At 39.4% G+C, this 13844-nt stretch overlaps 1 protein-coding gene across 1 annotated transcript in view; it reads right to left on the bottom strand.

The window, feature by feature from the left end:
- The window catches only part of LOC136864955 (E3 ubiquitin-protein ligase AMFR), a 549886-nt gene that overhangs the window by 180969 nt on the left and 355073 nt on the right, over window positions 1-13844 (bottom strand). Inside the window, exon 6 of the mRNA XM_068226459.1 lies at window positions 2336-2523. Within this exon, the coding sequence (XP_068082560.1) occupies window positions 2336-2523 (188 nt within the window). The remainder of the gene's footprint in view (window positions 1-2335; window positions 2524-13844) is intronic.

Raw genomic sequence — 13844 nt, 5'->3', positions numbered from 1 at the left:
GAAAAGAAATCTTTCCACAGGCCTAAATCAAGTTAATATTTGAAATTGGACAAGGAACAGATGGTGTGGGTACAGAAAACCAGGAGCAATGGCAAAGGTGCATCTCATGAAATGTTACAAACGAAGGTGTGCACACGAAATCTGTGGAAATGGGCTGTATGTTTTACGCAAAGAAACCATCTTAATTTATGGCGACTGCCACGTATTTGTCAAGATTTAAAATAAAAGCTTGAATTACATGTCATGTTTTATGGGGCAGAATGCTGGTCCAAAAGAAAAAAGAAAAAGAAAAGAAAGTTGCAGAAATGATGTTATGCTGGTCACAGGGATGAACTAGACTTCATCGTGGTAGAAATGAAGAGTCCCGGGCAACATTTGGAGCGACTCCTATCTGACACAAAATGCACAAAATCCATCGACGCTGGTATGGTCACATAGCAAAGACTGTGTTCGACATCGACCCACAGTGGCCCCAGCCAAAAAAAGTGTGTGGACAGGCATAACAATAAAGGACACGAACAAAGAGAGTCCTCCAAAAATCCACAACATGCCGAGCCACATGCAGAACAGCGGACTTCGCTGTATGGGACAAATACAAGAGAAATAAGACATAACCAGTACATTCTGATCGAAAGCTTCAATAAATCTACTATCAGGAAGTGGGAACTATTGTTTGAATCATATTTTAACCCCTCAGCGCCGACCTCTATACGTGGTATAGACCCTCTTTTCTTCCGTAGCCGCCGACCTCTATACGTGGTAGAGACCCATACATGGTTTCACATTTACGACTATAGCGCGAAGAGTTTTGGAGTTACTGATATGCAAATTGTTTTGTTTCCAAGAAGACAGTTTCGGGTTTATCAGTGTTGTAAATAAGAATTGAAAATCATTATAATGTAGTTGTTTTTACAAGGATAATTATTTGTCAAATAAGTCTGAGCTCTAATCTCTTGTTTGCTTCATTCTTTCCCACAGAATAAAATAAAGAAGTTTGTCTTTTCGTGTGATGTTCTTTGCTCTATTTGTAGTGCGGTTTATTTATTATATTTGTCTTTATTTCTCAGCTCGTAACTCTCCACGAGCGCTCTGTGCTGCTTTCTGTCATACGATACGAGAATATATATGGTATATATCTCGTTTGAAAGACCTTGTCTCGACCTTTCATCTGAAATATGTATCGAGTTGGTTTATTTCGTCATAAATGTTATTCCCCTCATTCAGTTGCATCCTGCTCTTTTCGGTTTCGCTGCAGCTGCATCAGTCCGTGTGACGCGCCGCGCTCAGCCGTGGTTTGACTGACAGTAACAGGCTTGAAATATTGTATAATTCAGATGAAAGTTTAGTCGGAAGTAGTAGTGACAGTATAAGCAGCAGTGATGTAGCAGAGTGACGATGAGGAGGAAACTGTACTTGGAAATTTCGTGTAAGAGACTATAGATAATTATACAGGTCAAAGAGAAGTTTTAAACGGTGAATTCTGATTGCTAAATTCTCTAATAATACTCACACAGGTCACAGAGATGAATATTGAGCAATTACCTTATCGGGTTCACCTGGTGAAAGATTTGTTTACAAAATACGCTCGGGAGGGAGGGGAACGAAATATTCAAGGCCGGTGCGCATCAGATAATACAGTTCCAAGGTTGCAGGAAAGACATTTTATCAGGAAATTAGCACCCAAGAGTTGGAAATCCAAACCTCAGAGACATTGCATCCTGTGTTCAAAACACGGCGAAAAGAATACGTCAGTGTGCTGCTGCCAGGAGTGTGACTTGAGTCCCTGTCTTAAAGAGTGCTTCAAACTCTATCACACAGAACTAAATTACTAAGGAAATGTGAAACAATTATGTAATTATCTGCATGTACATAGTTCTGTCATAAGGAATTCCAAATTTCGTGAAAATCGGGCTACTCTAATACTTGTAGTAACGCTTTAAGTGAATCAATGTATTTCAGTCGCGCGTAGTTGAAATCTCATCCGGCCGCGGGGCAGGAAGCTATTTAAATGGCTGCGACGCTGAGGGGTTAACAAACCTAAATAAGTTCAAAATTCAATTTAATTTATAAGATCAAAAGCCTAAGTCACAGTACAGTGGAACAATGATTATCTGAAACATTGCATTTTCACACCAGAGAAAAGCTGGAAAACCATCTTCAGGTCTGTCGATAATGGGATTGGAACCCACCATCTTCCGAATGCATGCTCACAGCTACACGACCCAAACCATGCAGTGTCCAATACACAATAACTTGACAAGCAGCTGTCTGTTCTAAAAGCAAAGAAGTAAACCCTTTTATCGGTAAAGTATATTTATAGGGGACTAAATCTCACCATCAAAGTGGAAGAAATGATTTGGCGGTCGTCGGTTAGGCGTTTGGTTGTCATTCTGATTCTCCCCAGTAAGGAGCGTGTGTTCTAAACGCCCAGCTGAATCCATCCCAGCAGGCGGCTGAATGCTGAGCACCATTCTACAAGTGGGACATGAAGTATCTTGCTCCAACCATGACTGCAAACAGGAACTGAAAGCAAAGGCATTCATCTTCATTCGATTTCAGCTTTGTCCAGTAAAACTGTGTTTCCTTTCTCCAGTAACAGAGTACGCACTAGATTTAAACATCAACCAAAGATATAACACAAGAAAGAAATTTATTGCCATTCCAATTTTGGTGGTGAAAGAAAGGAAAAAGTGAGTGTAAGAAGTAACATTTTAAGAAAAGGGTATATTGATGTAAACACATGAACTGTTCAATAAAACCTACCCACAAAGCTTCAATATCAAACACATAAATACATACATACATGCATAATCATTAAACACTGTTATGCCTTTCAGCGTTCAGTTTGCAAGCCTCTGTGAATTTACTAACTGTTGCCACAATCCTCTATTTGCAACTAGTGTTGTGTCCTCATTTAGTTCTATACCTCTTATCTTTAAATCGTTAGAAACCGAGTCAAACCACCATCGTCTTGGTCTCCCTCTACTTCTCTTACCCTCCTTAACAGAGTCCATTATTCTCCTAGGTAAAATGAGGCCGCCACCAAAGCCAGTTTACGCGTACAGCTTCATCTGTAGCCGTAGCCACGCATTAACCTTTTAGGACCGGGTATATTCAAAGAGTATTCTGTAACAAGGAAGTCAGCTCCCAGAAAGCCTGCAGTCTAATATCTTGGAACTTGAAAATAGGTGCAACGAGTATGGTATGAAAATTAGCCTTTCAAAGACTAAATTGATGTCAGCAGGTAAGAAATTCAACAAGACTGAATGTCAGATTGGTGATACAAAGCTAGAACAGGTCGATTATTTCAAGCATTTAGGTTGTGTGTTCTCCCAGGATGATAATATAGTAAGTGAGATTGAATCACGGTGCAGTAAAAGCTAATGAAGTGAGCTCGCAGTTGCGCCTAAGAAGACCAGCTGTTTAGCATGTGGTATGGCGAAAAAGACCAAGGCGTTCAAGGCGTATTTTTCGCATCTCCTTTCAGAAACCTGTAACTTAGTCTGTAATAAACTTTTATACAAGATTCTTTTTTCAAAATCTTGAGAAAGCAACCCTTTTTCTTATGAGATGTAAGTGAAGGCAGTTCGAACAAAATTAATATTTTAAAATAAAAAATATTTTATATATCCACTAAAAATATTTAGTAAATGTTGAAATCAAATATCTGTACCTTCCAAACTAAGAAAAATGTATTTATGGCAAATGTATTATGTACATTCCGTACTTCATTTTCCATACTTTCACAAATTTTATTGGAGTTTGGACTGAAATTAATAAACAAAATACTGTTATTGTCAACTTGATCTGAAGTCAAAAAAAATACCAGCACAGCAGTAAGCACACAGTGTTTGCCTAAACACTGTAGATACACATCCAGTACCTCTGAATAACACCAATACACACCTACAATATAACACACTGAAACAGACCCAACAATGTTTTAAAATGTTTCCAGTTGTTTTCCACATATACAAAAAATTATTTACAAACGTTTCGCAATGCACACACCATGGCATCACCCTTGGCATTTGGTACACACAGTCCTTTAGCTGGTCCTATAAGGGTTAAGAGATTAACAACAATAATAATAATAATAATAATAATAATAATAATAATAATAATAATAATAATAATAATAATCATCTTGTGATGTGAGGCGGCAAGTAACCTAGTGCACTCTTCTCAGTTTGTTTGTTTGCTTATTTACGGTATCTCCTTTTCAAGTGGATGATTATTTTGAGTATTTTTTTTCCATTTCATGTGATACAGCCTTTTAAACATATGACACATTGTGAACTGTAGGCAGAACTCTGACGATGACTTGTTAGTTCTGGAAGCAAACAAACAAACGATAAAATTGAGAAGAGTGCACTAGGTTACTTCCCGCAACAGCAGACACTCTGCATTAGATGTGCTGCACTGTACTTGTTGGTGTTTATTTCGTGCTTTGACTCTCATACTCAAACTTCAATCTAACAGTCCAAAAAGATCTTCAAGACACTTAATATAGCATCATAATATTCATGCGTTAAAATATTTGGCCTACAGATATCCTCTTATTCCACTGACGAAATATCACCAGCTGGTCCTATAGGGCTTAAACGGTCAGGTGACCCCTCAATACAAAGTGAATAGCGGTGCGTCCATGCATCGTGAAGCACACAGACTACTGTGGTCATTTGAGCATGTTGTACGTCAATCAGCACATCCCATGAGACATTTTAACAAGGTTCAAATCGCAAGGGCTGTCACTTTGATCCACGAAGAATGGCCTGTTCATCATATAATACTGAATGAATACTGATCTGCATTTAGGGCAGTCGCCCACGTGGCAGGTTCCCTATATGTTGCTTTCCTAGCCTTTTCCTAAATGATTTCAAAGACATTGGAAATTTATTGAATGTCTCCCTTGGTAAGTTATTCCAATCCCTAACTCTCCTTCTTATAAATGAATATTTGCCCCAGTTTGTCCTCTTGAATTCCAACTTTATCTTCATATTGTGATCTTTCCTACTTTTATAAACGCTACTCAAACTTATTCATCTACTAATGTCATTCCACGTCATCTCTCCGCTGACAGCTCTGAACATACAACTTAGTCGAACAGCTCTTCTTCTTTCTCTCAATTCTTCTCAACCCAAACTTTGCAACATTTTTGTAACGCTACTCTTTTGTTGGAAATCACCCAGAACAAATCGAGCTGTTTTTCTTTGGATTTTTTCCAGTTCTTGAATCAGGTAATCCTGGTGAGGGTCCCATCCACTGGAACCATACTCTAGTTGTGGTCTTACCAGAGACTTATATGCCCTCTCCTTTACATCCTTACTACAACCCCTAAACACCCTCATAACCATGTGCAGAGATCTGTACCCTTTATTCACAATCCCATTTATGTGATTACCCCAATGAAGATCTTTCCTTGTATTAACACCCAGATACCTACATTGATCCCCAAAAGGAACTTTCACCCCATCAACGCAGTAATTAAAACTGAGAGGACTTTTCCTATTTGTGACACTCACAACCTGACTTTTAACCCCGTTTATCAACATACCATTGCCTGCTGTCCATCTCACAACATTTTCGAGGTCACGTTGCAGTTGCTCACACTGTAACTTATTTATCACTCTATAGAGAATAACATCATCCGCAAAAAGCCTTACCTCCGATTCCACTCCTTTACATACATCATTTATATATATAAGAAAACATAAAGGTCCAATAATACTGCCTTGAGGAATTCCCCTCTTAATTATTACAGGGTCAGATGAAGCTCACCTACTCTAATTCTCTGATATCTATTTTCTAGAAATATAGCCACCCATTCAGTCACTCTTTTGTCTAGTCCAATTGCACTCATTTTTGCCGGTAGTCTCCCATGATCCACCCTATCAAATGCTTTAGACAGGTCAATCGCGATACAGTCCATTTGACCTCCAGAATCCAAGATATCTGCTTTATCTTACTGGAATCCTACAAGTTGAGCTTCAGTGGAATAACCTTTCCTAAAACCGAACTGCCTTCTATCGAACCAGTTATTAATTTCACAAACATGTCTAATATAATCAGAAAGAATGCCTTCCCAAAGCTTACATACAATGCATGTCAAACTTACTGGCCTGCAATTTTCAGCTTTATGTCTACCACCCTTTCCTTTATACACAGGGGCTACAATAGCAACTCTCCATTCATCTGGTATAGCTCCTCCGACCAAACAATAATCAAATAAGTACTTCAGATATGGTACTATATCCCAACCCATTGTCTTTAGTATATCTCCAAGAAATCTGATCAATTCCAGCCGCTTTTCTAGTTTTCAACTTTTGTATCTTACCGTAAATGTCATTGTTATCACATGTAAATTTTATTACTTCTTTGGCCTTAGTCTCCTCCTCTATTTCGACATTATCCTTGTAACCAACAATCTTTACATACTGCTGACTGAATACTTCTGCCTTTTGAAGATCCTCACATACACACTCACCCTGTTCATTAATTATTCCTGGAATGTCCTTCTTGGAACCTGTTTCTGCCTTAAAATACCTATACATACCCTTCCATTTTTCACTAAAATTCGTATGACTGCCAATTATGCTTGCCATCATGTTATCCTTAGCTGCCTTCTTTGCTAGATTCAATTTACTAGTAACTTCCTTCAATTTCTCCTTACTTCCACAGCCATTTCTAACTCTATTTCTTTCCAGTCTGCACCTCCTTCTTAGTCTCTTTATTTCTCTATTATAATAAGGTGGGTCTTTACCATTCCTTACCACCCTTAAAGGTATGTTGCTGTGGATCTCATTGTCTCTCTGTCAGTTCACCGCTTGAGGAATCACTACAATGAGATAGGCCAGTACACAAGGAGGGTGGGAAAAGGTCGTGGACGAATGACAACCCCACAGGATGACCGATACCTGACCATCTGTGCGATGCGGCGTCATAGAGCAACTGCCAGAGAACTGCAACAAGACCTCAGGAGGGTCACTGGAGTCACGGTGTCTGACCAGACAGTAAGGAACAGGTTAACGGAAGTGTTCTTATGACCCAGACGTCCTGTTAGAGCGCCCTGTTTAACGCAGCAACATCGCGCAGCTCGCCTTCCATTTGTCCGTACCCACATCAACTGGCAACTTTGCCAATGGAGACCTGTGTTGTTCACAGACTAGTCCAGATTTCCCCTAGCAAAGTGTGTGGACGTCAACGTGTATGGAGATGCCGTGGTGAGCAGTACATGCCAAATGTTGTCCAGGAAGGTGACCGAATTGGACAGGGTTCTGTGATGGTGTGGGATGGCATCAGTATTGATGGCCATACGGATCTTGCCGTCGTCCGTGGTAATCTTATCGCTGTGGGGTACATCGAGCAGATACTGCTGCAGCGTGTGTTCGTTGCCACATACAGTGTTGGCCCTGAATTCGTACTCATGCACGACAATACCAGGTCTCATATAGCGTGGCTACACCATACCAGACACCCAACTTTTTAAAATTACAAAATCTTCAGAAAACCCACTCAAACTGCTTCCACAATCCGTAATGATTCAACACATCCACAGACTGACAAACAGGCAACTTACAACAGCTTAGTTCACAGAGCCTTCACTGTACCCATGTCTAAAAAAGATCTAAAAAACTAATTGAACACCATTCGATACATCGCAAAATCCAATGGTTACAATAATTTTTTCATTGAAAGAATAATTAGCAAATACAGACATCGCCCCTCAACCGCTTTGAAAAAAGAAAAACCCAACATCCCCTTAATTTTGACTTTCACTTTAATGAAGACACCTACAAAATCACTAACATTTTTAAGAAATACAATGTAAACATAGCCTTCAAATCAAATCAAATCAAATCAAATCAAAATCTCTTTATTTGCAAATGAGGTGCCTACCTCGGTGGCAAATGGTACACTAAAATATATTATTGTCAAGCATTAACTTTTAAATTAACAAGAGAAGAAAATTTTCCTAGAATACAATATCATACCTGCCAACTTTACAAAACCAAAAATCAGGAGATTTTGATATGAAAATCAGGAAAAATCAGGAGAAATCAGGAGATACAATTGGTCAAAACTGTCTTGTGCATACAGTACTACGATATATTTATAACACTTACTGTCTCAAAGCCCGACTGTTGCTATACGAGGCTACAAGGCTAAAAATTACACATCTCTATTCCCTCACAGGAAGTATGTGGGTGAGGTGACCGGTCCCAAAGCACACAGATCATTATGTTTAACCTCCTTGATGCTGAAAGCAATGGAGAAAGTTCTGGATAAATATATCAGAAGAACGGTGCAACTGAACTCAGCGTTACATGAAAATCAGTTTGCATATATAGAGCGTTCCAACCTTAAATTGCAGTACAGCGTAGATGGAGCGCGCTGTTGCGAAACCGACTCGTGAAGATCACGCTCGCGTGTGACTCAAACAGAGCATCACAGTTCCACATTTTTTGTTTGTAATTTTGTAATAATTATTTTAATTCATTCATTCATTCATAAATTAATATTTGTAGGATGGTAAAATAAATACAACATTCCTTAATCACTGGCGTTGCTCTCAGACAATGGACGTACACCTTCTATCCTTTCTGCAAGGCCTGATGTTCCCGCTTAGGATGAACCGAGTTCGGGAGATGAACTTGACGATGATCCGGACGATGAAGAAAGTCGTATTAAAAACTTTTCATCGTCGACATTGTCCTGTAATTCGTCTGCTTTCATCAAATCTCTTTCATTTTTCTTTACTTCGTTCACATAATTTGTCCAATTGTGGTATGTTTTTATGGCAAAAAATGTTAGTTCAGCATTAATCACGATCCTCGGCTTTTCGGTGGCCTAAGTCGCGAACTCACCCCTTCAATGGCGGCCTGCCATGCACTTTTCACTGTCTATCCTTCCATTCTTTTGTCATTGTATGCCCAATATTTACCCACGATTCATCTGTGTAAATTATAGCTTTATTTTATGCCCTCAAATGTTTTATCTCCCTGAGATATCTGTGCCTCCAATTAATAATTTCATCGGTTTCAATGAAAGCTGCTTTATTACCCCGTCTTAAATAACGGAAGCCTATAGCATGTAAGAAGCGATACAACATAGTTTTGGAAACTCGTGGCAAAGAATCTTCTCCATTTACCCTACTCAAAATCAGGTTCAATGTCGGTGGTATGTTAGCAAATAAAAGAGAGTGAACCACCCGACGCACTCCACTTCGCACAATTTCATCATATTTAATTTTCCTTGCATTTTTCTGACGTTCTTCTCTTTTTTTGCATTTTTTGCGGGAGTTCGCAAAGGACCATGTGTGTGTTCCTTCCTTATAGCATAGATTGTTCTTTCGTAACAACCTGTAGCTTGAGCTGTTTCACTGACTGCGCTGCTCATATTCTTAGTCTTGAAAAAATCATCCAGGACACTCATAACATTGCGTTCTTTTCCCCCCGAGTTTACCTACGGAACGTTTCTTTTCAATTTGACGATCCATTGTACATCCTTCTGCACTTTTTCTTCGAACTAAGAACCCCCGCACGAGCACGAACTGACAACTACACAGACTACACAAACACAACAAACACAATCCACTTGTCCTCAAGAACTATACATTTATCACCGATCTCGTCCGGCCCCATGGCTTAAATGATTAGCGTGCTGGCCTTTGGTCCAGAGGGCCCCAGGTTCGATTCCCGGCCGGGTCGGGGATTTTAACCTTCATCGGTTAATTCCAATGAATCGGGGTCTGGGTGTGTGCCGTCTTCAGCATTAGAATTCATCACAGGTAGGGCCACGTTATTATAGACGCGCAGGTCGCCTATGTGGCGTCAACTCGAAAGACCTGCACTCGGCCTCTTCGGAGGCCACACACCATTAAATATTTTATATATATATATATCACTGATCTTTATTTAATCAATCGTATAATACTGATTAAATGAACACCACTGCACAAGGCTGTCAGTATATTTAAAAGCTCAGTCAGCCGAGTCACTCGTGAAACGTAAACAAACGAGACGTTCTCCCTGTCATAAATTAAGAGATAACGAGATAAGGACTTGAGGTATGACTTAAAAATAACTTCCATATCCGAAGACCGTTTGCTTTGCTTTAACCACGCCATGATCCTTCTGCACATTTTCTTCTAAATTAGATCCCCACGCACGAGCACGAACTCACGAACCACACAAACGAAATATACTTTTCCTCAAGAATTGTGCATATATCACTGATATGTATTTAATCACTATTATACATACTACTGACGAAATGAGCACTGCACTGCATGCGACTGTCTGGAAATGTTAAAAGTGCACGTTTGGGAGATCATTACCGGTACTTCAGCGAGCCAGACACAGAGCCAGCCAGCCAGCCGAGTCACGCGCGAAACCAAAATTCAAGGAGATATTCTTCCTCTCACAAATTAAGAACTAAGCAAGATAATAACTTCGGGATTGTTTTAAAAATAACTTCCATATCTGAAAATCATTTTCTTCCCTTTGACCCCCCATGCAAATTCAATAGGAAAGATGCTGGCCAGCGACTGACTTTCTCGTGCCTGCACATAAAATTTCCTGAACTTGACTGACAATAAACGCATTACTGCATTTTGTTATCATTTAAATTTAAAATTAAACTTATCTACATCGAGCTGGAATGTTTCTCTACCAGCAGTGAAAAAATTAGGAAAATTATGAATATAAAATAGGAGTTATGACATGATAAGTTCTATGCAATGAAGATTTTGCATTTGGCGAAACTTTCCATTATATTACCATTTTCACACTAAATTATTTTTTTACATTTTTTTTGTTAACGGCATCAAATGTGCCTTGAAATTCTGTACATAACATGATATTCACCCATTTTAAACGATAACATTCTGATTTACGGATATTTGGCAAACTCGCTGCATTATAGGAGGACAGCGCTACCCGCAAAACATGGGAGAAGGAAAGAGATGGAATTATCCCATTACTGCTGTACTGCAATTTAAGGTTGGAAGGCTCTATAGACCAGGCAGATCCACTGAAGTAGCACTCCACCAGTTAGTTTGTAAACTAGAGGAAAGCCTAGAATATAAAGAAATTGCACCGGCGGCATTTCTTGATATAGAAGGAACATAACCCAGGCCAAGAACTTGCTGTATGCATGTAAAAGAGCCGTCGGGAAGGCATGGGGCCTAAGACCATCAATGGTAATGTGGATATACACAATGATCATTAGACCGTTGAATGCCTATGCTGCAATCATCTGGTGGCAGGAAGTAAGCCAAGGAAAAGTCAGTAGTAGATTGGATAGTCTACAGAGAATGGCATGCATAGCCATAAATGGGGCTATGAGAACTACACCGACAGAAGCCTTGAATACTTTACTAGACTGCCCATCACTATGCAATTTCACACATGACAGGCTAGAATGAGTTCATATAGATTGGCACAATCAGAGTGCTGGAATGCACAAAGACCCAATCTAGGACACTGTAAAATTAGCAGAGTAATAACACAGGACGTTCTACACATGCCTTCTGATCACATGATACCAAAGTACAACTCTGAAAAACCGTCTGAGACCTAGATAATAAAAAAAGAAGACTGGGATATCAACAAATGGAATACTGAAAAAGAAGATATAGTGCGGTGGACTGATGGCTCGAAGACTGGGGATGACACAGGAGGAGGGATCAAAGGGGCAAGACCTGATCCAGATGAGCCTGGGCAGACACACTACAGTCTGTCAAGCTGAAGTGATAGCTATCACAACATATCTTGAAGAAAATCTGAAAATGAACTATAGGAATGAGAACATTTTCATTTTTACGGATAGCCAAGCAGTCATTAAGGCACTAGAGGCAGTCAGGTTAATATCCAGAATTGTCCGGTATTGCCACTCGCTTCTCCTGAAGCTCTCAAAGTATAACACTGTCAAAATAATATGGGTACCAGAGCGTGCAGGTATAGAAGGAAATGAAAAGGCAGATAAACTGGCCAGGAAAGGGGCAGAAACATATTTTGTAGGCCCAGAACCTGTATTTGGGATTTCCTATGGACAAGCCCGACACTACATAGGAAAATGGGTACAAAAGAAACATATGGAAAACTGGAAAAATACTCCAGAATGAAGGCTTGCAAAGGAACTGATAAAAGGACCAAACAATAAGCATACTAAAGAACTGTTGAAACTCAGCAGAGAGAATATAAGATGGGTAGTAGGACTGTTGACAGGACACTGCCATCTGAAAAAAAAACCTACATAGAATTGGAGTAAAAAGAGACAACATGTGTAGGAAATGCAATGAAGCAGAGGAATCAGCTGAACAAATACTTTTCGAATGTGAGGCGCTGGGTAGAATCAGACTCTCCACTCTAGGACTACCAGGTGAAGAGAGAGAAAAAATCCAAGATGACCCAATAACAACAACCTGCAGCTTTGTGAAGGGAGCAGGTATATCTAGGTGGGAATGAATGGAAAACATGGTAGCAAAAGATCTTAGAAGTTGACCCTAATTAGGAACTAATATTTAGAGGCCCCATGAAGAAGTAGAATAAGAAGAGGAAGAAAGAAAGAAAGAAAGAAAGAAGTTGGAATTCAAGAGGACAAACTGGGGCAAATATTCATTTATAGGAAGGGGAGTTAGGGATCGGAGTAACTTACCAAGGGAGATGTTCAATAAATTTCCAGTTTCTTTGAAATCATTTAGGAAACGGCTAGGAAAACAACAGATAGGGAATCTGCGACCTGGGCGACTGCCCTAAATGCAGATCAGTATTGATTGATTGATTGATTGAAGTAGAAGAAGAAGAAATTATCGACCTCTGATAAGCCTACCGAAAATAGTATGAACTCATGCTCCACAGGTGTGAATCAGTCATGCACTTAGATGCCATTACTTAGCAAATGCATAGATTAATATATTGCATCAAGCGCCCGCACGATTATGCGAGGCGCAATGCTATTTGCTAGCTGATGTACCCGTGCTTTGTAACGGAATTCTCAGAAAGACCGTCCTTATAGTTTTCCCATCTGAAGTCAACATAGGCCATTACAATGATGCCAGTATGAATGTCGCAATTAAAAGCAATTCTGTCACATGAAATATTCGTTAAAATGAAAACAGCACATTTTCCAACTTTTAGCGAAGGATCTAACAGTTCAAAGTTTCAGAGCTAGAATGACCATGCTGCAGACAGCCGCGAACATTCCTGTGTAATTATTGCATTTAAGTGTGCACACTGCTAATTCCAATCACTGCCTCAGAGTAAGGATCGAACAGCTAGAATACGATGACGATCCAGTGTGTTACGTACCAGCATTATCAGAAAATTTATGAACCAGAGGAACGGCATGCTAAGGAAGAGAGGGATCTAACTCCCCACTGCCCAACTACTTCCCGCCAATATTCAGGCAGGCTGTTATACTTGATATGCAACAGTAATCACATCTATCGGAGATAAATGGCAGCAGAATACACAAAGACCATCACAACAAACAATGGTCAATGTAATGTTATTGTTGATCAATTTTATGAGCTTTCTATACTGGAGGCCTTCACATTTAGTTTTCTTCCAAATCTGTGATATTAGAGTATCTAATGTAAAGTGAGTCGTCCTCTCTTTCATGACTCCCTCTTGTGTTATTATTCAAGCGATCGTGCCTTCATGAAATTTTTCTCATTCTTATAATCATCTTCAAAGTTTAATCACCATCAGTACCAATATTATTATAGTCAGTACGGTAAAACTGAATAAGACATAAATAATCAGAAATTGTATTCTCTATAACTTTTCTTATGTAGTACTTTTCAATAAGACCAGTGATAGGTAATTAAAAATTAATTT

The sequence above is a fragment of the Anabrus simplex genome, chromosome 2 (assembly GCF_040414725.1).
Source record: "Anabrus simplex isolate iqAnaSimp1 chromosome 2, ASM4041472v1, whole genome shotgun sequence".
Taxonomy (NCBI): Eukaryota; Metazoa; Arthropoda; class Insecta; order Orthoptera; family Tettigoniidae; genus Anabrus; species Anabrus simplex.
Note: the sequence above shows the minus strand (reverse complement) of the source record. Positions and strands in the feature narration are given on the sequence as shown.